Source organism: Hippocampus bargibanti, linkage group LG17 (assembly GCF_051943395.1).
Source record: "Hippocampus bargibanti isolate YZ-2025 linkage group LG17, ASM5194339v1, whole genome shotgun sequence".
In the NCBI taxonomy this organism is placed as follows: Eukaryota; Metazoa; Chordata; class Actinopteri; order Syngnathiformes; family Syngnathidae; genus Hippocampus; species Hippocampus bargibanti.
This window is the reverse complement of record NC_142750.1, coordinates 16,082,181-16,107,267: the sequence shown is the minus strand read 5'-3', so window position 1 is coordinate 16,107,267 and position 25,087 is coordinate 16,082,181. Positions and strand designations below refer to the sequence as shown.

General features: G+C 39.8%; 1 protein-coding gene across 1 annotated transcript; it reads right to left on the bottom strand.

Moving 5' to 3' along the window:
* Window positions 1-768: 768 nt before the first annotated feature.
* Window positions 769-24,850, bottom strand: rgs9a (regulator of G protein signaling 9a). Its single transcript, XM_089019101.1, has 17 exons — window positions 24,641-24,850; window positions 24,234-24,330; window positions 20,319-20,369; window positions 20,115-20,221; window positions 14,180-14,231; window positions 13,156-13,214; window positions 12,905-12,981; window positions 10,686-10,767; window positions 10,541-10,600; window positions 9,747-9,776; window positions 9,331-9,392; window positions 8,804-8,917; window positions 8,584-8,699; window positions 7,071-7,158; window positions 4,567-4,705; window positions 3,484-3,566; window positions 769-2,830 (listed from the first exon to the last, which is right to left on the bottom strand). Exons 1-17 carry the CDS (start codon window positions 24,704-24,706, stop codon window positions 2,674-2,676), a joined length of 1,440 nt encoding a protein of 479 aa, XP_088875227.1. The 5' UTR covers window positions 24,707-24,850; the 3' UTR covers window positions 769-2,673.
* Window positions 24,851-25,087: the final 237 nt, after the last annotated feature.

Sequence of the window (25,087 nt, the reverse complement as noted above, 5' to 3'; positions counted from 1 at the left end):
ATTTTCCAAAATAGATGCACAGAACCTCAGCCCAGACGAAAGATTCAAAAGAAGCTAACAACATATGTGACGCTACAAAACGTAAATTTACATTAAACCGTGACTGTAATGAGACTTATGAAAGGGGCTTAATGGCTCGTAGGAATCAATGCAAACGTTGCATTGTGCACCACAATGACAATCGACTACTGTAGGAAAATTTACAGCCATGCGCATTTGATGTAAATTAAGCAAGGTAGCATTTGAAGTTGGTGCATTCTTGATTTAAAAAAAAAAACTTTATACTTTGTGACAATGTTTCTTATTGGGATTGGTCTCATTTTGCTTCAAGTTGGGAAAAATGGGGCAGGCAACTTTTCAGTTATCTGCCCTGTTGTTCGCTAGCTTTTTGTCATGAGTTTTAGACACTGTTTGTACTATAATTTGGGCAAGTTCGGCGGGCCGGATTGAAAAGCCTAACGGGCCGTATGTGGCCCGCGGGCCGTAGTTTGCCCATGCCTGGTATAGCGCCAAACTATATTTGCAAGTGTTGTTTTTCTGAAGTGCCTATGCCGATACGTCTGTGTAAGCTCTCAGTCGTACAGGAGTGGTCCATCGATGAGAAGGTTTCTTCAGCCGTCATCTGTACTTTTTTGAAGGTGTTGGACGTTTCGCCTCCTATCCAAGAGGCTTTGTCAGCAAACTAAAGTCTTACTGGTCGTATCGGCCCTATTTATATATCCCTAATGTGGCGGCGCCGGACACAGCTATGATAGGTCCCTACTCTCAGGTTGGGGGGAGCAGAGGACCAGTCCCTGTGGCCCCACTGATTGTTCCTACATTCCTGAAGCATTGAAGGTAGAGAAAAGGAGTCAAAACATATCAGAAGAGCACTCACTAACTGTGGGTACCCTCAGTGGTCATTCAACAAATGTCAGAAAGAAAGAATAGGGAATGAAACCAAAAATTCTCAAGATACAAAAAGGAGAGGAGGAGGTACCTTACATTGCAGGAGTTTCTGAGAAACTACTGAGAGTCCTTTGGCAACACAAAATTCCAAACCGATAAACACGTTAAGGCAAAAATTTGTGCATCCAAAAGATAGGCTGCCAAATGAAAAACAAAGTAATGTAGTTTATTCCATACATTGTAACAATGAAAATTGTAAAGAGCAGTACATTGGGGAGTCTCAACAAATTCTCCAAAAAAGACTTTATCAACATCGCAGGGATAATACGAGTGGGCCTCAATCGGCAGTACATTTGCACCTAAAAGCTAGCAACCACTCATTTGACGACAATGAGGTTAAAATCTTAGTGAAAGAACATAGATGGTTTGAAAGGGGAGTTAAAGAAGCGATTCTCATAAAACAACAAAATCCTTCATTAAACCGGTCTGGTGGGGTGAGGTTCAATTTGAATCGTTCATACAATAGCCTGCTTAGGCAAAACAGGTTAGACAACATTCGTAATGCTGATGAGGTGATACCGGAGGGAGTGGGGCAAACAGGCCAGTCGTTAGTCAGGAATGTAGGAACAATCAGTGGGGCCACAGGGAGTGGTCCTCTGCTCCCCCCAACTTGAGAGTAGGGACCTATCATAGCTGTGTCCGGCGCCGCCATGTCTGGACATTAGGGATATATAAATAGGGCCGATACAACCAGTAAGACTTTAGTTCGCTGACGAAGCCTCTTGGATAGGAGGCGAAACGTCCGACACCTTCAAAAAAGTACAGATGACGGCTGAAGAAACCTTCTCATCGATGCCTATGCCGATGTGGAATTTTTAACACAATGTCGGTTTTTGATGCATTGCAGTCTGAGGGATCTAGTCATGGGCGTTCAATGTAGCTTTTCAGCCAATTCTCTTCCATGCAGTTCTATCCTGTTCACTGTGGGATGTTCCAAATGGGTGTTTGATGAGCACTCTTATACTTTTTTAGGCCACAAAGTTAATGAATATTTGTGAAAAACATCTTTCTTGGTTGGAACATTAAATATCCTGTCTTGTATTCAAATAAATCATGGTATTCCGTTTTCATCTTCAACATATCCTAACCTGGAATTGGGGTTGAAATTAATACTATATTGCTTTCATACTATAAAGTGCTCTGCTGAGCGTGCATTCATTGATGGGTGAAGCTGTAACAGCCAAGCATTCAAATGACCAGAGTATTTGTCCACAGCAAAATGTGGGATTATCGTAGTTTACTAAAAAAAATGGCACCAAATCGAATTGCTATATTTAATGTTTGTTCCAAATAGATTTACACAAATAAAAGCAATGCAGTCATTTTCTTTTCATCACAGATCGATCAATTTCAAGTTTTGTCCAATTTTTACTTTTCTGGAATGAACCACATAACTGAACATACATTGCTGTCATGTCTGGATTTCACTATTACATGTCAAGAATATATGTATACTGTATATTGTATCTTAAAGCATCCAGATACACAGACAATTGATAACATTTTGATACCCATTTCACAGTATTAACTATACTGTCTGCCAGCACCTAGAACTAAACAGATAACTAGTACCGTTACGAAAAATGTTATGATTCAAAAATTTCCCCATTGTGAGACTATTAAAGGCTTTCCTATGTAATTTTATGTCATTATTTCAGAGGATAAATTATTTATGTTCTCAGTGTACCTGTACACCCTTTGCCAACACACAAGTATTATTTTTCTTTATTTCTTTCTGTCAATTTTACTCATCATAGCCTTGACATCAACGGGGGCAGCAGCTGCAGCAGCCTTTGCTTTTTCCTCCTCTTCTTGCTTCCAAAGGATGATGGGATGGATACCTGGGCTTCGGTTCTGAGCATTTTGCTCTAACTGGGCCTGACTATACAATAAAGAAGTAGAAACACGATTACTCTTACCAAATGTAAGTGACTTTTGGGACTGGATAATATTCACCATGATTTGGTTTGACATGAGTTAGTTTCTACTGTACTGTACTTATTCTCGCTTTTTCGATGTTCATTTCCCTTTTGGGCGGCAGTTGGCGGAAAGTGCAATTTTGATTGGATGATACTGGCCTATGGCCGTTAATGTTGAAACAGGTAAATGGCCCCTTTTCAATAAGCCTGACCAGTAAAAAAATGACTACTCGGGTATCGTACACTTAAATGGACGGAAGGATTCGCCTTTGTGGAGAGAAAAAGTTCTGCCGTGATTCTTATTTGCAATGAAACAATACCTTGAATGAAACAGTTGAATATCAGTGGCACTTTGACAAGCCCCATGCTAACGTTAAATAATATATTCTGACATTTTGTTGAAATCGTGTGTGTGTGTGTGGCTCTCACTGAAAAACATTTCTAAATATTTTACTTTTATGGCTCTCTTAGTCAAAAAGGTTCCCGACCCCTGTTTTACAAGAATAAATCATGTCAAAAACAAAAAAAAAAAACAACTGATACAGAGGGTGTAAGAAAATGCCACAAATGTGACTCTGCTGACATATGGAATAATAATGGTACTCCATTCACTAACCTGAAGTTATGAGGCTGCGGGTTTAATGACTTCTTTTGGATGTCCTTGTACACTGGCGACTTGAGGTAACGGAAAAAAGTATCCTACATGAAAGATGTCACATGGGACAGAGAACAGATTAAAAAACAAACAAACTGGTAGCTCAGTCGCCAGTGATTAGCACGTCGACGTCACAGTGCAGAGGTCATCTCCCCGGCTCTGCATAGATTTTTTTTTCCGAGTTCGTTTCTGTGTGCCCTGCAATTAGCTGGCAACAGATTCAGGGTGTCCCCTGCCCGCTGCCTGAAGATAGCTGGGATAGGCTCCAGCACACCCCCATTCATTCATTCATTCATTCATTCATTCATTCATTCATTCATTCGTTCATTCATCCATTCTCCAAACCGCTTTATCCCCGCTAAGGTTGCGGGGGGTGCTGGAGTTTATACCAGCTGTCTTCAGGCAGTAAGCGGGGACACCCTTAAACTGATTGCCAATCGCAGAGCACACACATAGATGAACACGCATCCGTGCTCAAACTCACATGTAGGAACAATTTAGAGTGTTTGATTAGCCTGCCATGCGTGTTTTTGGAATGTGGGGTGAAACCGGAGGGCCCAGAGAAAACCTACGCGAGGCCGAGGAGAGCTTGAAAATTTCACACGGAAAAGCCAGAGCTGGAATTGAACCCCGGTACCTCGAAGCTGTGATGTCAATGTGCTAAGTAGCTAAACACCCGACTACTGTGCCATCCTGAAGATGAATGAATGAATAAATGGATGAATGAATGCCTGAATGAATGAAAAATAATTTACAGTAAAGTCTCGTTATATCGATATTCAAGGGAGTCCGAAAAAATATCGATATAACCGGGACTATCGATATATCCGACCCTGTTTACATGTAATTTTCTCCGTGCGTGCATAGAAATAGTATCGATATAACCGGGACTATCGATATAACGAGACTTTACTGTAGTTGTTATTTAAATTCAGCTGATCGTCCTTACATCAGTGGAATTGGGTTTGTTTAAAAAAATAATTAACATAAATGAATGAATATCCTTTGATTTTTAGAACGCTACTGCAATCATAATGTGGTCACCTTTTTCATGAGCAAGAAGACATGTGTCTGTGCAGCCTCCAACACATAGCGGTGAGGATGGTCCAGGCCTTTCACAGTCAGACCCATAGTCCTGCCATCAATGTTGATCCAGCGGGGGGCGCCAGGGGCCAGAAAGGTCCTGGAACACATTGAATGTATCTTGATGAAAATGACACTGCAGTAAGGTGTATGTAGGTCTTTAGGAATTTCCATTCACAATTGGCAATTAGTCCAGGGTACGTCGTTTCTCACGAATAACCCATAAGAGAGTGATGTGCAAGGGGAACAAATGCTTCGTTGATCCACCTGATTGGGTGGCGTCCAGAGGCCCCCAATTCACCCAAAGAAAATTAGGAGGCTAGGCATGATGCAAAATGCATGTGCATCAACCAGCAAAATCTTCTAGCCCCATGTAATTTCTTTAGGGTCATCAAACAATTTGAAGGTGGGGTCCATCTTGGACACAAGCCAAACAGCCGATAAAAATAATACATAAATAATATAATTTATCGCTCTCTGCTTTTAGATGCAGTCCGGTAGACGAGTGGTTAGCACGCCGACTTCACAGTGTAGAGGTCGGGAGTTCAAATCCCGCTCTGGACTCCCTGTGTGGAGTCTGAATGTTCTCCCCAGACCTGTCTGGGTTTTCTATGAGTCCTCCGGTTTCCTCCCACATTTCAAAAACATGCATGGCACGGTGATTGAATACTCCAAATTGTCCCCAGTTGTGAGTGGGAGAGCGTATGGTTGTTTATCTCTGTGCCCTACGATTGCCCATCAACCAATTCAGGGTGTCCCCCGACTAGTGCCCAAAGATGGCTGGACTACGCTCCAGCAACCCCGCGTGAGGATAAAGCGGACCAGAAAAATGAATTCTTTTAGATTTATATCAACTTTCTAGAGTGATACTCCAAGGACTTAATTGAAGATAAGATACTAGCCTCAGGACAGCATGGCCGTGACTCACCCACAGCTACTATCACAAACCAATTGTCAGCCTGACTTCTCCGATTATATCGGAATGCATGTGCCTTTCATTTGTGCATTAGGACACTTCCAAAATTAATAAATGTGGGGAGATGAGCCAAGAGTTTTTGATGGAACGTTTTTGTATACACATCAAGAAACATCCGATGTTACTTCATTTCTACGTATTTTTATGTTAATATATCTCATCTCATTTTCCGTACCGCTTATTCCTCATTAGGATCGCGGGGGTTGCTGGAGCCTATCTCAGCTGTCTTCGGGCATGAGGCGGGGGACACCCTGAATTGGTTGCCAGCCAATCGCAGGGCACACAAAGACATACAACAGTCACTCTCACACTCAGACCTAGGGACAATTTGGAGTGGTCAATCTGCTTGCCATGCATGTTTTTGGAGTGTGGGAGAAAACCATAGGACCCAGAGAAAACCCACGCGGGTCCGGGGAGGCCGGACCGGGATATATCTCATTTTCCGTACCGCTTATTCCTCACTAGGGTCGCGGGGGTTGCTGGAGCCTATCTCAGCTGTCCTCGGGCATGAGGCGGGGGACACCCCGAATTGGTTGCCAGCCAATCGCAGGGCACAGAAAGACATACAACAGTCACTCTCACACTCACACCTAGGGACAATTTGGAGTGGTCAATCTGCCTGCTTTGCATGTTTTTGGCGTGTGGGAGGATTATATATATATATATATATATATATATATATATATATATTGACATGGGCGGCCCGGTAGTCGAGTGGTTAGCACACCGGCTTCACAGTGCAGAGGTCGCCGGTTCGCGTCCCGGTCCGGCCTCCCTGTGTGGAGTTTGCATGTTCTCCCCGGACCCGCGTGGGTTTTCTCCGGGTCCTCCGGTTTCCTCCCACATTCCAAAAAACATGCATGGCAGGCAGATTGAACACTCCAAATTGTCCCTAGGTGTGAGTGTGAGAGTGACTGTTGTATGTCTTTGTGTGCCCTGCGATTGGCTGGCAACCAATTCAGGGTGTCCCCCGTTGGAAAAGGCTGGTTTGTTCGCTGGGAATTTGTGTAAAGTTACACCTTCTTTATGCGTGTTACCGCAATTGGCTGCCACACAACGATTCACCATTGTGTTATTTATGTAGTTATCCTTCTAATTTCGCAATCAACACGGTGTTTTCAGACATCAGTGTGTCGCTTTCTTGGTCAGTGGCGTTCCCTCAGTGACGTCACTCTGGCATCGTCATCAACTCGATAACGAGATTTCATGAATATTCAGCGCGTGTTTTAAAACGTAAAATATAGCGATATGCGGTGGAATCTTTGTCAAATGCGGTCAGTAAAAGTCATTTGAAGTGAAGTACAAATTATGGACGAAACTTTTCCGGACGTGTCGGTTGTCCTTTAAAGTACATTATTTCCTTCCTCCAATTCTGCTTTAATGCAGTTTTACTGTTTCATCAGATTAATGTTTTTTTCAACTTGCTTGGTATGTCAAGATTACTCTGTCCTCTCACTTTCAAAATAGTTTTTAGGGGTGTGTGTCTTACTTGAAGATCGTCTCAGCTTTAGTTGACATGGATGCTGCAGTTCCCCATTTAAGTTCCTCAGCTGCTTCCCAGAAGGCTAAATTCTCCCCTGCAAATGAAAAATTACACGTAATACACTAATACAGGGTGGCCCAAAAAGATGCGTACCCATGAAAATTTCAATTGTGGCATTGATTAAAAAGCAATTTATTTCAAATTACAACCACACATAATTCAGTTTATGGAGGACCATTCACCAGAGTTTCAGCTATTTCTGTCAATTTTTAGTCAATTTATGGCTTTCCCAAATTGTATGTGTTCCAAATGCCCACCATTTCATTGCAAGCCAACCTGTACTCGTCTGACAAAGTTGTCAATCACTTTTACACACTCACAAGTTTATGGTCTTCCATAAACTGAATAATGTGTGGTTGTACAGTGTGACCTCACCTTATCTTACGAACTTTTCGTCTTACGAACGTCAAATTTATGAAAATTAAATCTTGAAATACGCACTACTTTTCGCGATACACACCCACTACGGCTGGCGGAGTGCTCTTCGGATCTGGCTGAGTGATCTTCGGATCTTCGGCGGAAGCACACGACCGAACAGCACTCCAGCCGGCGCTACTTTCCACGCCCCCTCTCTGAATTCACACGTCGATCGACTCTTAGGAGCTTTTTGCAGATAATTTCACTATTATGGGACCGAAAAAAACCACTACAGGCTCGTGTTCAGCCGGAGAAGACACAAAAAATAAAATCACAGTCGAGGAGAATGAGATCATTGAGAAACACGAACGAGGTCTGCGTTTGTGGCGTCATATGTGCACACCGCGGCTGTCATGTGAATCTCAGCCTGACACATCTCTCACGCTGTGTGTCACTTCCCTGAGAGTAACGAAGTCACGAAGTAAAGAAGTGGATGCAGATGACATCAGGGAGCTTGTTGCTGACCATAATGTGGTCCTCAACACAGAGGATTTGATTTGTGCAGGCTTTTATTGAACAGTTCCATTCAGAAAAGGCTATGATATGATGAACGATAATGTGATGCCTCAGTTTACAAGTCAGAAAGCAACAGGTGTCAATTAAGAGCCATCAACGACCATCACATATGTAAATAAAGTGACTTTATTATACAGTGCAGTGTATTTCTTTCATTACAATACAATAGCAGATTTATTATACATAGAATAAGGTATGTTGTGTGTAGTTTTAAGGCTTATTTAGTTGAAAAGTACATTTTATGGAAACCTGGGAACGGATTATTCCCATTTTAATGGTTTCCTATGGGAATTTTTTTTGATACACACTTTTTGGCTTACACACTCTGTCTGGGAACCAATTAAGTTCGTAAACTGAGGTCTCACTGTAATTTCAAATAAATAGCTTTTTAATCAAAGCCCCAATTGAAATTTTCATGGGTATGCACTGTTTGGGTCACCCTGTATAAAAATGCTTGAAAGCACTGGTAACAGCGAAAAACCTCAGTCCTTGAGAAATATTAAGCAAATATCATGGAAAAACATACCACTAAATTCCTTCTTCAGGAAGATCTTGAAGTCGTCACGACCTCGCAGATCGGTCAATAACTCAAACAAGCTGAAGGACCAACGCTCGACTCGCATTTTTGTTGGGACTTCAACCCTGTTCACAAAAAAAAAGTTAATACTGTTTATTCAAAGTAATCTCTGGAGTTGAGGATGACCAACACTCTTACACTCACATAATATTTGCTGTGATGCTCTCACCTTCTCATATTAAGATTCCAGTATGAGTCATTATCTGTCTGCCAGGGATTGCTAGGTAGGCAGGGTGCCAGAAAGGGATCATGGTTTTTGTAGGTTGTGATGTACTTCACCAGACTGTTAAGAGACAATTATGAGGGCATACAGTACTGTATTAAAAATATTTACAAACAAATATTTTGCTCAAGTTTCTTAAGTGATTGAATTTTTTTAGTGAGTGAATTTAATCCTTTCAGGGACAGTGATCACTACAGTGGACAGCTTATCGTGTTATTATGTTAGACAGTCCACAAAATGTTAATAATAATAATAATACATTTCATTTATAAGTGCCTTTCAAAACTCTCAGGGACACTTTCCAATCACAGGATAAGAACATAAAAGTTTTCTGCGGGTGAGCAGAAAACTTTTGCGCCATTTGCGCCAGCGTTCACTATTCTTGTAATGATAAACTAACTCCCATGATGTTTTTCAAGGAAACTGGAACTTTGAATATCAAAATACGTAGAATTATGTTCACAAGAACTTACGCTCCAAGCGAGACACTGGATTTGACTTTTGACCTCATGATGGCTTGTTGGTAGAACATGTTCTACAATAAAAGACATTTTAGTTGGCATTTGAAAAATTATAACGGTGGCATACAACGTCAGTTTATAATGTGAAGAGGAGAAACACTGAAACCCTACACAATTATTATAGTGTACTATTTCAATACGTACTGTAAGAGAAATAGTGTGCTTTGAATCTGCTTCTGATACCATGTGGTCTGTTGTCGTTTTGTTTCTGTCCTGACATTACTGAAAATGAGAGCTTGTCTTGTGAGAGAATACATCACCATTACCATTATTATTATTTATTATTACTATTAGTAGTAGTAGTAATAGTAGTAGTAGTAGTCGTTGTGTTAGTATTATTAATGTAAAACCCACAGCTTGACACTTACCATACGTCTGTATTGGTCAAATGAGATTTTCTGGAAGACAAATACATTTGTTTTAAAACAAACTGCAAACTGTGGTTTTAATTGGTACACACAGACAACTAACGAAGGAAAAGCTTATTGATCAAAAACAAGCACATTTTGTGATCACATAATAAACTATTGCAATTTCTATAAAATGAAAGAAAACTTATTTGGAATTTTCTCTACTGCGTTTCCCTATGTGGTCTGGTATTGTCCATGGATGGGAATTTACGCAACTGGAGTTCACCCACTGTAACACTCATCATTATTATGTAAGGAAGCCTGAAAGTAAAGAGACAGAAAGAGACAAAGCAAAGTGAAGGACAATTGTGAGTGGAAATAGAGCGGATGTTGACAACTTTAATCTGCGAAATTGTGGGAGCTGCAACACCCCAAAGATGTGACTCCTCTCTTTGGTCCAACATGCTTCAATACCAGGATAGACTGATGTAGTTTTCCCACATAAAAAAATAGACTTTACTGTATTGCAAATTGCCCCATTGTGAGACTATTAAAGGCTTTCTGATGATGATAAAAAAATGACTGCCAATCTGATATGTTTCTGTACAAAAAAAAGAGTGAGTGAGTGAGTGAGTGAGTGAGTGAGTGAGTGAGTGAGTGAGTGAGTGAGTGAGTGAGTGAGTGATCGAATGAGCGAGTGAGTGAGTGATCGAATGAGTGAGTGAGTGAGTGAGTGAGTGAGTGAGTGAGTGAGTGAGTGAGTGAGTGAGTGAGTGAGTGAGTGAGTGAGTGAGTAAAGACTGACCTGTTACCTCATCTGTTGGGTCAATCAGGCGGTCTGGTCCAATATCTAAAGCACTATGAGTACGACGCTAGAAATGTGTATAGGAAAACATATTTGAAAATAAAGAAATAATGCCTTTTATAAAATTGCCTGTCACACATATCGACACTTACCGGGGGCCTGTTTACAATCCAGTAAGCTCTCTCCTGGCAATCAAACACAACACGGTCTGGCTTCTTTCTCTCTCTCGTAGCCCTAACACACATAAAAGAAACAGGTGACACTGTGAAGACCTTCAACAGCAATTCATTTATTAATCAGAGAGATGGCTTTATGTATTATTATTATTATTATTATTATTATTATTATTATTATTATTATTGTATGTGTCTATATAATGATTTGACCGATATTGTCATGATTCTGTTCTTGTGTGTCTCCATCAGTTGGCAGAGGAGAGCCTTCCATCCAGTGTGCACACCTGCCACCAATGACTGCCAAATTGCCAAGTCTCTGTTGGATTATTTGCTGCTTGTGTGCAAGTGTTGTTTTCTTGATTTCTCGATCTTGTTGCCATTGTTATTTTTGCCCTGACGTCCCTTGTTTGTAAGTACTGATATTATTTTTCGTGTTTTGATCTTGTTCTTTGTATTGTTTTGTGAAACTGAACTCTTGTCATTTTGCCTATTATCTTGCCCTTCTAAGCACTTTTTGTTCAGGCATTGTCATACCTGTCAACTTGTACGTTTTTGCCGTACAAAGTACGTTTATGATGCATTTTAAGACATGTACAACGTGCAAGAAAATCATTATGGGTACCATCCGGTATGCACCGACTATCACGAAACGGCAAATCAATCAAGTCAAATGTGTTCGCCGCAGTAGCCTCGATCTCGGTATCGTTTTTTTGTTGCGGTTTGATGCTACTGTGCGCATGCGCCTGCTGCCTGGGGATTTCCCATTGCATCATTCCGATCACACGTGAACAAAGCGAAAGTCAGGACGATACGAGGGATTGATACAAGCTTTGAAGAAAGGTGTGGAATATTCGTATTGTGTTGCTTGCAAAAAAGACGTGAAAGTAGCTGCCTGCGGTTTCTATGATTTAAAGACGCATTTTGATACAAAGAGCACGCCAAAAACGTAGAAGTCTGGAAAACATAGCGATCATACACTCGCATAAAATAGAGAACACTGTAGTAATTAAGCAACACTTGTAAATTTATCATTTATTAAGAATATGTACAGAATGATACAACGAAACACATGTTAAACTACATAAATAAACATGTTTGAAAAAAAACTATGGTTATTTTGTATTTTGTAAGGGAAAATACGACAGTTTGTAAGGGCATGGAGCCGTGGAGGTTGACAGGTATGCATTGTTTTTCATGACCAGCGATTTCTGTTGAGACTTTGTTGGTGTCAGTGATTGGCTGGCAAATGTTTCATCGTGTCCCCTGCCTACTTCACGAAGCCATCTGGGATAGGCTCCAGGTCCCCACCCACCCCCCACCCCCAATAAAGCGGATCGGAACACGGATAGATGGATGGATATTTTGTCTGTCAACATTTTCAGTAAACATATATTTTTGTCCTGGATTTTGTTTGTGTGTTTCCAATCACCATTCAGTTTTTCCATGAATATTAAAAAAATAAATATAAAATAAAAAATCTCAGTTTTTTTCAAACATTTTCCACACAATCCTTGCACAGGATGAAATTTCGCTCGCGTTGAAATCTATATTTTTAATGTTTTAGAACAGGGGTGTCAAACTCATTTTTTTGCCGCGGGCCACATTGTAGTTACAGTTTCCTCCAGGGGCTGTTATGAATTTGAGGAAAGGATTAGAATGTTTCATCTCCTCCACATAATACAGTAAAGTCTCGTTATATCGATATCGGATATATCGATAGTCCCGGTTATATCGATACTATTTCTATGCACGCACAGAGAAAATTACATGCAAACAGGGTCGGATATATCGATAGTCCCGGTTATATCGATATTTTTTCGGACTCCCTTGAATATCGATATAACGAGACTTTACTGTACATACCGAATACACAACAAATTAACAAATAAATAGTTTTCAAATCTGAAGCCAAGAATAATGACTGTTATTCTGGTTGACATACGACAATTTGAAATTTTGGTTCGGACTTTGCAAGCATCATGGCACTTGACATGCTTGATTTTTTTTCGCGGGCAGAATAAAATGATGTGGCAGGCCGGATTTGGCCCACGGGCCTTGACTTTGACACCTGTGTTTTAGAAAATTTAAAAAATAAATAAATAATCTTGCCTTTTTTTAATTATCCATCTTCTACACAAAGTTGATATTCTTCCATGAAAAAATACAAACTGTGAAAATAAGATTGAATGACATACTTGTGTTGCTCAGTGGCTTGCATCACGATAAAGTCCCACTTGTGGAATAGCCATTTATGCAAGTGATTGTAATGTGCCTGTGTTGAAAATGGAGGCATGAAAAAATGTTCGCTCATTGATGTGAGCCAATACATTAATAAAATAAACAAGAACTATTGAATATAATGTACTTCAAAATTAATCAAATAACATCACGTAACGTGAGTTGCCATACCTACTGAGAAAAAGGACATTAAAATTACTTTCTGTACCTGTTCGTAGGGTTCCAACTGGCCTTTTTTGCGAATGTTTCTTTTTGCCAGATAAATGGCTAAAAGCCGGAAAATAATCAGAAGACATTTTCAAAAACTGCTTGCATTGATCAAGACAATATTGGTAATTTCAGATATAGTGATCCCTCGGTTTAAGAACCCCTTGGCTTACGAACTTTTCGGTTTACAAACGTTACATTTATGAAAAGTTTACCTTGGCATACGAACTTTACCTTGGCATACGAACATTTTTCGTACACGGAGCTGCCTCAATGAGTGATGTGTCATTCGCGAACGAGCCCGTTCTTCTAACAACAAGATGGCAGCCGACTGTTTTTGTCCTCTATTCCTCGTGATTGACGTGATTGGTCAAGAACGCAGCAGTGAGGCGAGGTGGTTTAAAAATTAAAGAGACAGGCAGATGACAGTGAGAGTTTCAACTTAAGGTTAGTTCAAAGGCAGAGTGTAGACTGCAAGGTTAAAATATCCCATCAATCAGGCTCCACAAACAACCCGCACAAGCCATCTGTACACTTGATGCAAAAAGCTCTCAACCCAGCTAAACAGAACACAATTGATGAGGTACTAGATAAAATTATCACAGGGAAAGCACCTACAAGGTATCACTCCTCAAAATGGTGGAAGAAGAAGGCTCCGTTCCTCATCAAGTGTTTAATGCTGATGAAAACGGCTACTCCATTCCATCAAGCCATCAACGACCATCACAAAGGTCAATAAAACAACTTTATTATATAGTACAGTTTATTTCTTTAATTATAATACCATAGCACATATATTATACAGAAAATAAGGTATATTTTGTGTAGTTTTAAAGCTTAGAAGATTAGAACAGAAAATTATGTTTTATGGGGACCTGGGAACTGATTATATCCATTTTAATGGTTTCCTATGGGAAACACTTTGTCTGGGAACCAATTAAGTTCGTAAGCCAAGGTATCACTGTAGTTGCATTTCAGTTACTTATGTCATAGCCTCTCAATGAGCTGCTGTAAACATCACTCACCATAGTCAGTGTCATCTGCAACCCATTTCTGTGTAGGCCAAAAGTATGGAGTCTAGAATGTAACCATTGAGGATAAAATAAGAAAGCAGTTGACATACTCAGCGGCACACATGAATTTGGCTAAGACAGATGTTGCCCACCCCTCCGCTCCTCCACCCTTTTATAATAATAATAATAATAATAATAATAATAATAATAATAATAATAATAATAATACATTTGATTTTAAAGTGCCTTTCAAAACTCTCAAGGTCACTTGATAGTCACAGAAGAAGTTTTGCTGCGGGTGAGCAGCGGCAGCGTTCACTCAACCCGGAAGTAACTCAAATAGATAGAAAGCTTGCTAACATATATCTAATAGCTTGCCAGTAGATACCTAGCCAGATAGATAGCTAATAGCCAGCTAGATAGCTAATATATAGCCAGCAAGATAGCCAGCAAGACAGCTAATCGATAGCAAACAGCTAGCTAGCTAACGAAATAGCAAATAGATAGTCAGCTAGGTAGCTAGCTAGATAGCCAGCCAGCCAGATAGACAGCTGGATGATGGCGGGCTAATAGGTTAAGCCAATTACTTCAGGACTGCCAAAAATTATTGCCAAAGATTACTTCAGGACTGATCAGATTATTGACACAATCACATATTAGCCATCATTTGTAAACAGGGGTCAGATATTTACATGGATGCCTTCACAATCAGTTCTGCGGGCCCTGGAGCATAAAAATTAATGTCGATGAAAATGTTGCTTTAGCCAATCAGAGTTCGAGTTGGCAACCCAAGGCCTGCCAGAAAGCACTGGAAACGTCAGTTTTTGCAAACTATGATTAGCTAGTCAATAGCCAATCACAGTATCACGAGCCGATAGTGACAAGTGCATACTGGCCTGAGCTAGCACACTGTATCTGTAGCAAGCTGTATAAGCAAATATATTGTGTCGATTTAATCATGGTGTTGTCAACCCAGAAAGACTGAAGGGGGAGAAAAATGGATTTGGTTGCAGATATACTGTTAAAGCCATTTAATTGATGGACTTTTCATGAATAGATGGACATCATTAAGAAAGATTGAACAGCTCAGAAGCTAGCAAAAATACCAAATAATATTGCAATTTTATGAGGTTATCATGAATCCACACGTTAATAGTAAAAATTTGAACAGTTGAATGACATTATTTCTTGAGTTTATTCAAGTCACAGGTTATTTCCTGGCTAACATTGCTAACAATAAATAAAACATTTATTTCGTCTGTCTAAGCTCTCAGGCGTACAGAAGTGGTCCATCGATGAAAAGGTTTATTCACCCATCATCTGTACTTCTCTGAAGGAGTCAGACATTTTGCTCCTCATCCAAAAAGCATCGTCAGCGAACTAAAATTTTGCTGGTAGCTCTGGCCCTATACCGTATATCTACAGGTAACATCCGAGTTACGACCGGGTTCCGTTCCGACAAAACCGTCGTAAGTCAAACGGTCGTAAATCGAAAATCATTCAAAATGGCTGACGCGAGGATCACGTGATCATAACAAATGACACGCTGGCATCTCCTCTACGACAGTATAGTATACGATGTCAATCCGTTGTTTTTAAGCAATGTTTTCTATTGAATACTATTATATACCAAAATGTTGAAGTTTGCTGGGTACCTCCCCGCTACAACCACTTGCTTCTTCAGGACAGCGGGTACGAAAACGGGACGCTGTCAACTTATATTTGTACTTTGTATTACCCTAGACTTTCAATATCTTCGTCCGAGCCCCCCTCCCAGTTTTGAAAGCCGCGTATAAATGAAATGTATTATTATTATTATTATTATTATTATTATTATTATTATTATTATTATTATTATTGTTCCGTTTCTGCACCACCGTGTGCGAGTTGCTTCTCGCCATTGTTGGGTTTCCCATGGCCCCCCCACTCGTCGTTTATGGTATTCTTTATTTTTGATGAAACTCCTGGTCTTTTTTTTGGAACCAGCTTAATAAATCACCCTGCACGGACCTCTTTCTCTGTCGCGTTGCTGGCTGTAGTGGTGGCAGCCATAGAATTAAAAAACAAAAAAGTGCCGGTCGTAAATCGGATGTTACCTGTATACTGTATATATATTTGTTGACTTTTTGGTTGACTTTTGCCAAACAGTTCCCCCTTCTGCCCAACAATGCTGTGTGAGCTGAGCTTTTTAAACTTAACTTGTATAAAAACTAAATACAGAGAGAGACTGAGACCTATTGAAAAGGGGCTTTGTGTTCATCTAACCAGACCCAGGTTTCACACTGACTGTGTATAAATGAATTGAGAAATTATATTGTAATTAAATATACTGAGTGTCATGTTATAACATTTTTGGTTAGTGGCGTGCTACAAAATATATCCAATGTAAAAAACGTGCCCTTGCTCAAAAAAGGCTGAAAATGACTGCTCTCGTGGATGTGTAGTAAATTACACCACACTTGCAGCTGTGGATTGATTCAGACGCAGCACTACTGAAGGCCGAGGTGATGGATGACTTTAAATGTGGAAAGAAGTATTTTGAAGTCAATTCTAAGTTTGACCGGGAGCCAGTGGATCTGTTGGAAGACGTGTGTAGTGAAAGAAGGGGGTTCTGATGATTATCCGGGCTGCGGAATTCTGGACTAGTTGTAGTTTGTGGAGAAATGTGTGAGGGACACCAATGAGAAGTGAATATCAATAATCAATGCAGGAGGTGACGAGACTGTGGACAAGGATAGCAGAGGAGTGAATGGTGAGAGACACATGGAGATGATTGATATTGCGTAGGTGAAAGTAAACTGATTAAGTTATATTATTTATATGGATTACAGAATCTGGGCCATTCTAAAGGACTAGATCTGAACCTTCAAGAGGTCCTGCATCTGGATACGCTATGTCTGTTAAGTCTGTTGAATTAGCTAATGATTGCTGAAATACACATTCAACCTGATTATATATTCTTTAAGATAGAAGTGTCAAACTCATTTTTGTTGCGAGCTACTATATTATATTATGGATATTTTAATGTATGATATATGGTATTAAATATTAAATATTTATTACTTAGTACCAGTGTCTGAAATAATGTTTACGTCGGGCGTACAACTTACAGAACGTCTCCGCCTGGGTGGCCGACAACTTTTCAAATCAAACGTTTGCTTTATTCCGATTTTGAAATCTTGGTTCGGTTTGGAAATTTCGGAATTTTGGTTTGTTTGGAAATTTGCATACTTGGCAGCCAATCATAAGCTTGCATCGAATAACTTCGTGCTTCTGGGTGCATTTGCATATCATTTACCAAAGTAAACGCACAGAGAACACACGAACAATAGATAAGTGGTTAGGAATCAAGCCAAAACCTCAGCCCCAGAAGAAAGATTCAAAAGAAGCTAACAAAATTTATTACGCTACAAAACGCAAACGTACATTGAAACCATCGTGGAAAGAGGCGTTCATGTGGCTTGTAAGAGACGACGCAACGCAAACATTGCATTGTGCAACATGCCGAACAGTGTATGGAAAAACGACAACTGGAGCAAAATCATCAGCAAGGGATATTTACCATAAATTAAGCAAGGGAGTTTTTGTGGTAGGGACATCAATTACTTAAATTTAAAGTGTTGTTCTGTTATATATTCTGATTATCAATCCTTAATACGTACTTTGCAACAATTGGTTTGCGATTAGTCATTTTATTGTGTTTAAAGTTGTGAAAAATGGGACAGGCAACTTTATGGCTGGGCAGGCAACTTTTCAGAGTTGTCTGCCCTGGTGTCCGCGAACTTTTTGTCATGAGTTTCAGACACTGCTAAGAACATACAAATATTGATGGCTCATTAGTTTTGAAAATTGCCTTTCATTTCAAAATTGCTCGAAAAAGTGGTGCACATGCAGTTGAAATCTTTCTTTGATTAACATAACATCGTGGAAGTCTTCCAGTTAGGCTTCAAGACGATGCATAGCACAGTGTCAGCACTGTTACATATTTTTAGTGACATACTCATGGCCAATGACACTGCAGATTACGTGTGTCTGGTTTTATTAGATTTTATGGCAGCATTTGATGCAGTGGATCAAAGTATTCGACTGTCTCATTTGCAGCATTTGGTGGGCATTACTGTTAGTGCCCTTGACTGGTTTAGGTACTACCTAGCTCACAGAGCCTTTTGTGTTCGCCTTGGCAGCCCTAAGTCATGTACTGCCCCTCTGTCATGTGGTGTTACACAGGGCTCAATTTTGGGGCCCATGTTATTGTCACTATACCTGCTCCCATTGGGTTCAATCCTAAAGAAACATGATATTTCCTTCCACTGCTATGCAGATGATTGTCAGATCTATGTCCAACTGAGCAAAAAATACACTTTCTCGTTAAGGCCACTTTTATCCTGCCTGGAGGAAATCAAAACCTGGATGGCACAAAACGTCTTGAACTTCAATGAAAAGAAGATAGGAGCGATATTGTTGGGTCCTGTGGCAGTGTACATCTCATCCATAGTAGTCTTGTGCCTCCTGGCTTCTTATCTGAAGTCAACAGTTTTAAACTTGTGTCTTTAACTGGACAGTGACTTTAAACTTGACCGATAAATTGGTGATGTTGTTAAATCCAGCTTCTTTCATTTTCGGAAGCTGGCTAAAATAAAACCTCTCCTTTCTCATGAGCACCTTAAAGCAGTAATTCAAGACTTCGTCACATCTCGGCTCAATTACTGTAATGCGCTTTACTTTGGAGTCAGCCAATCCTCCATGAAGCGTTTCCAGCTGGGCCAGAATGCTGCTGCTCGCCTCTTGATCGGCACTCGCAAGAGAGAGCATAATTCCTCCTCAGGCATCCCTTCACTGGCTCCCTATACATTTTAGAGTTGTTTTCATTATCTTATTTGTTTTCAAATCTTTAAATTGCTCTCACTCTTCTTTACACCTCTGAGCTCATCCACCTCTAAACACCTTCCCAATGCCTCAGATCTGCTGACCCGAAATTATTAGATGAGCCAACAACTAAACGGAGGCTCAGAGGGGATCGAGCCTTTTCTGTTGCTGATCCCACTCTCTGGAATGTCCTGCCATTGAACATTTTGCAAGGTTACTCGCTGCCCAGCTTTAAAACCTGTCTCAAAACTCACTTGTACTTTTGGCATTCGACTCAGCATGATTCCGACTTGATCTTGGTTTTACTCCCCGGTGCTTTATACTATCTTTGTGACTGTTTTTTACCATGTATATGATAGCTGTCCATGTTAAATGCTTTGTTCCAGCTTCAGCTGTTGTTCAAGCACTATATAAATCAATATGTACTGTATTGTATCGTATTGTAAATCAGTCAAAATGTGTTCAATTATTGCGCACGTGAGTATTAACAGGATAACAAAATAATTTCAAAATTTCACTGTTATGTATTACGCAGGACAATTTGAGATGTCCGTAGAGATTTAAGCATCATGGGAGTTGACACGGATGATTTGCCTTTGCACACCACATAAAATGGACCTGGCCCTCGGGCCTTCACTTTGGAACTGGCCCCCGAGCCCTCACTTTGACACTTGTGCTTTAAGACAACCTACAAATAGCCCCCAACATGTTTACAAATTCTGCAAATGGAGCACCACAGGTTTGGCTGGTAGGAGAAAATTGTCCTTGCCATCAATCAATTTTAGCCTAAAGGACAATACTCTCACTACTGACATCAATGCTGAACAGAGCCAGGGAAAGCCAGGGACACTCTTCTAATCTACTAGTTTGATTTTTTTAAGTGTCTTTGCAATGGTTGATTTTGGCATGTTCACTAATCCCTTCATATTGGAAAACAATTATCCAGTCTGCATTTCCACCTACATTCTGCTTCACAAGCACCCAAACCTCAGTGTACTCCAATCTCGTTTTGTGTACATTTGGCAACTGCAAATGGTTTTGAAGCAATTCATCAAGTATTATGAGCCGCATGGTGATTTACCTGGAACCGGTAAAGGCTGCTGTCATTGCACATGACAAGCTTCTTGTGGTTCTGCAGGGCATAGATGTAACCGTAGGCCACTAACATGGTGCCAAAGGCGTGGGCTTCTATAAAACCAAAGGTAGTTTGACAATTATTGATAAGTCAACACTCTTTCTTAATGAGAAACTAGTTGGCAAATCGACATCATTTGATGACATGTACCTTCGGCGGTGATCTGCATCTTGTTGGCAAGCCATGCAATGATGTCTTTACCTGTTTGAAAACAGGTAATAACTGAAATACTCAACAAGACTAGACACAGTGAAACACAGACCAAGTAAAGTCATAAAATGCATTTTAATTGGAGAAGACAATACGCAACCCGTGCACTGAAAATGAATCAATGGAAAGTTATTTTTGTTTGGTCGAGCTTTGCTCAATACAGTTTCCTGAACTGTCATTGAATCTTAAGAGTACTACTCACTTGCAGGAAACAGTCCTCACCTGCACCGTTGAACATCCAGGGTACGGACATAGAGAGGGTGACCTCCTACAAGTACCTGGGAGTTATTCTCAACAATAAACTGGACTGGACTACATTCACGGATGCCCTAATCAAAAAGGGACAGAGTTGCCTCTTCCTACCCAGGAAACAGAGGTCTTTTGGGGTTTAGGTGTCACTCCCGAAGACTTTTAATGACTCTGTGGTTGCTTCAGCCATCCACTATGGAATTGTCTGCTGGTCAGGCAACATCACCACCCGGGACAGAAACAGACTGGAGAGCCTGGTCAAGAGAGCCAGTTGTGTTCTGTTCTGTTCTGGGCTGCTCGCTAGACACTCTGGAGGAGGTGGGCAACAGACGGACGCTAGCTAAACTAAAAGCTATGATGAACAGCCCCTCCCACCCTTCCTCCCTACCTTGACAACACTGGGTAGCTCTTTCAGCCAGTGACTGTTACACCCACGCTGCAAGGAGTGGTACCACCGCTCCTTCCTACCAACTGCTGTCAGGCTTCTTAATAATCACACGTGGAAAAAAAAAGCTGGACTCTTGTATTGTAAATAACACAGCCACCTTATGTTGACTCAACACAGTGTCATATATCAAATATGCTTTGCACTAAGTACAGTTCTTTATGAAACATTTTTCGCACAGTTATACATTTCAGTCCTGTGACATTTCTATTATGCTTAAGAATACAGTGAACCCTCGTTTATCGCGAGAGATACGTTCCAAAAATACCCCACGATAGGTGAAATCCGCAAAGTACAATGTGGTCAGCTTTTTTTTTTCTTTTTTTATTTTACAATGCAAAACTGTACATACTGCAGAATGAAACAAAAAAATAAACCCTCTTTTTTAATAGTTTAAAGAACGGTGTTGTAAAACAATATTTTGCTGCTGCGCCTATTCGTCCTGACTCCGCTGCGCTGTAGTGTCTTTTTCTACTGAATGAGTCTGTCTCCGAGAGAAGAACATTGTTATCGGTAGTTGTTGGCACTCTTTCTTTTTTTGAGAATAGAGAACAGCTCATGGAGCATTCTGCTCAATGAGCTTTTTTCCCTGGAAAAAAAATCAGCGATGCACTGAAGCCACGATAAGTGAACCGCGGAGTAGCGAAGGATCACTGTACTCTGTTTTTATATTTTCATTGCCCCCACCCCTCCCTCTTTCAAATTGCTGCTGTGGATTGCAAATTTCCCCATTCTGGGACTATTAAAGACTTTCTGATTCTGACTACTGATGCAAAACGCCCAAGAGCAATATTCTGAAGCCCTGATGTAAATATTTTTGAACACCTTTGTATGGAGATAAAACTGCACTGAAAATACAGTTGAGTCTGGAAAAGGGACCTTTAAAATCTGAGAATTGGCTCACAAAAAGTGGGGAGAATTTGCTGTATAGCTGCTGATATGTACAAAGGTGTCTTTGAGGGTTTCTGATTACTTCAAAAGGTATTTGGCAAAATGTGATGTGTGACAAAGTTGACCTTTTCACCCTCCTGATCTTTGGCCAGAGTAAAATCCCTCTTTAGTTTCTAAAGAAGTGTGCAGAGCCCATCCAATTGAAGCTTTCCTTATTTAGCCCGTTGTAAGGGCTTAGAAAGCCGTGACAGCTTGTGTTTGTTCTTAGCTCGAAAAAAAAAAACATTAAAGGTAGAGCGTCTATTTTATTTCTCCAGAAGTGCAGTTATTAAGATTTCTCCATTTTTTTTAACATATAAGAATGCACATGTTGATGATGGTCTAGTTGGCACTGTACCTTAATATTATTTCACATATTGATGGAAAGTAATGCTAACCACTATTATTATTATTATTATTATTATTAATAATAATAATAATAATAATAATAATAATAATAATAATAATAATAATAATATTAATAATGATTATGAATGATGATTAATAATAATAATAATAATAATAATAATAATAATAATAATAATAATAATAATAATAATAATACTTTTTATTTCAATCACCTTCCAAAGCCCTCGAGGACACTTTACAGTCACACACAAGCATAGAAAATGAAAACAGATACAACAATAAATAAAATATTATAAATAGAAAGAAGAGATAAAGCTAAGAGTTCTTTCATTTCATTGTTCATGGTTTGTATTTTACACCTTTCCATTTTGTCTATATCAGTGGTTCTTAAACTTGTTGGAGGTACCGAACGCAACCAGTTTATATGCACATTCACCGAAGTCTTCATTAGTGAAAAACAAAAACCCGGCTTTTAAAAAATACACACACAAAAAAATATACTGAAAAGGAAAAAAATCAGGATATACGTTTACTTTCTTTTCATGACGTACTATCATGGCAGTCAGACATGGAATACTGAGCGAACTAAATTTCTTGTATCACTGATTGGACAAACAATGTAATGTGATCATCTGCAGCCAGTGATGGCCAAGCAAGTTTGTCATAACCAATTGTCATGTTGACTCGGGTGTGCGTTCACAGCCATGGCAGAGGCTCCGTCGAAACCTTGAGACTGATTCACAGAACCTCTCGGGTTCGATCAAAGTCAGGTTAAGAACCACTGGTTTATCTCATTTTCTGAGGTTACAATTCTAAACATCGAAAAATAATGACAAGAACAAGAGGAATTTTATATGAAAGGTTTGGGGTAAGGGTGTCAAATTGATTGTAGTTACAATTTCTCGAGGGTTGTTATGAATATAGGAAAGCCATTACAGGGGTCGTGAACCTTTTTGACTAAGAGAGCCATAAAAATAAAATATTTATGAATGTTTTTCAGTGAGAGCCACACACACACACACACACACACACACACACACACACACACACACAATTTCAATAAAATGTCAGAATATATTATTTAAGATAACTGTGATAATACTCAGCATTAATATGAATAGTTTTCCGTTCCTCATGATTGGGTCCATAGGCGATGCTACTGCTAGCTAGCCTGCACACTGCTCATTAGCTTGCACACTTGCTTTCTGCTATCTCTCACAGAAGTATATTGATGCTAACGTTAGCATGGGGCTTGTAAAAGTCCCACTGATTTTCAACTGTTTCATTCATGGTGTTGTTTTATTGCAAATTAGAATCACGGCAGAACATTTTCTCTCCACAAAGGTGAATCCTTCCGTCCATTCAAGTGTACGATACTCGCCTACTCTTTTTTAACTCATTAGGCCTATTGAAAAGGGGGCGGTTACCTGTTTCAACATCAACGGCCATAGGTCGGTATCATCCAATCAAAATTGCGCTTTCCGCCCAAACAGGAAATGAATAGCGAAAAAAACGAGAATATTTCCAGTACAGTATTTAGTTTTATCGACGATCCAGAGGCCATAGGTTCCCAACACCTGCATTAGAATGTTTCATCCCCTACACATGCTACATACAGAGCGAACAACAAATTGATGAATGACTAGTTTTCAAATCTGAAGTCAAGAATAATGACTGTTATTGTAGTTTACATGGGATAATTTGAAATTTTGGTTCAGACTTTACCAAGCATTATGGAACTGGACATGCTTGATTTGCTATAGCAAGGCAAATAAAACGAGGTGGTGGGCCAGATCTGTGACACTTGTGATTTAGCAGAACTAAAAGGTTTTAGATTAAGATTATTTTTTTGTGTGTTTTACCAGCAAGGACATGTGGAATGGTGGTGACGTTGAGTTTCTGTTCAGAGCCTTTAAGTCCATTTTTTGGGTCTTGCATCTCAACCACAACGGCATCCAACTGTAAATGACCGACACAAAGACTCATACAGTGACAATAAATCAGATCACAAACAGACATATTTTGTGAAAGAAGAGCTATTTCTTATTTTGAGGCATGAGTGGAAAACATTTCACATCTGCGTTCTGGCTAAATACAATGAAGGATATTTTAGACTTTATTGGCTCATTCACTTTCAAGGTCATTTGTTGCACATTTTGGAAAATCGTTAAACACAATGAAATTACAAAAATACGCATTTTAAGAAAATAAAACACACTTGAAGCACTGAATGAGAACCTATGCAACTGATAAAATGATTAACACCCACCTTTTTGAGACAGTGGAGACGTCGAAAATGTTGTACTCGGTCTGGACGGGCTGTTCTGATTGTCATACTTGCCTTTAATGAAAAATAACACTTGCCTTGATAACAACGTGGAAAATTCACAGCAATAGATAAGAAAGTTCCCCTGTTGTGTATGCATGTAGTAGATGTTAACACATTTTTCCTGTGTGGAATCCCCACAGTTAGACTGAAGGGAAGGAAGGATTTAGCAACCAATTATCTGCAGAAAGCCTCTTCATCCCCCCAGCCTGTCAGAACATTTATTTTAAGAAGCATGTAGTCACAAGAGAAACATGACACGAGTTGGTTTTGGATTATTCGTGGCAATGTGGAAAAAATGTATGCTGAAAAACACTTATCCATTAACGTTATCATGAAAATCACCCTGACAGGTACAGTGGTACAGTGGTAACTACAGTTGCGACTTAA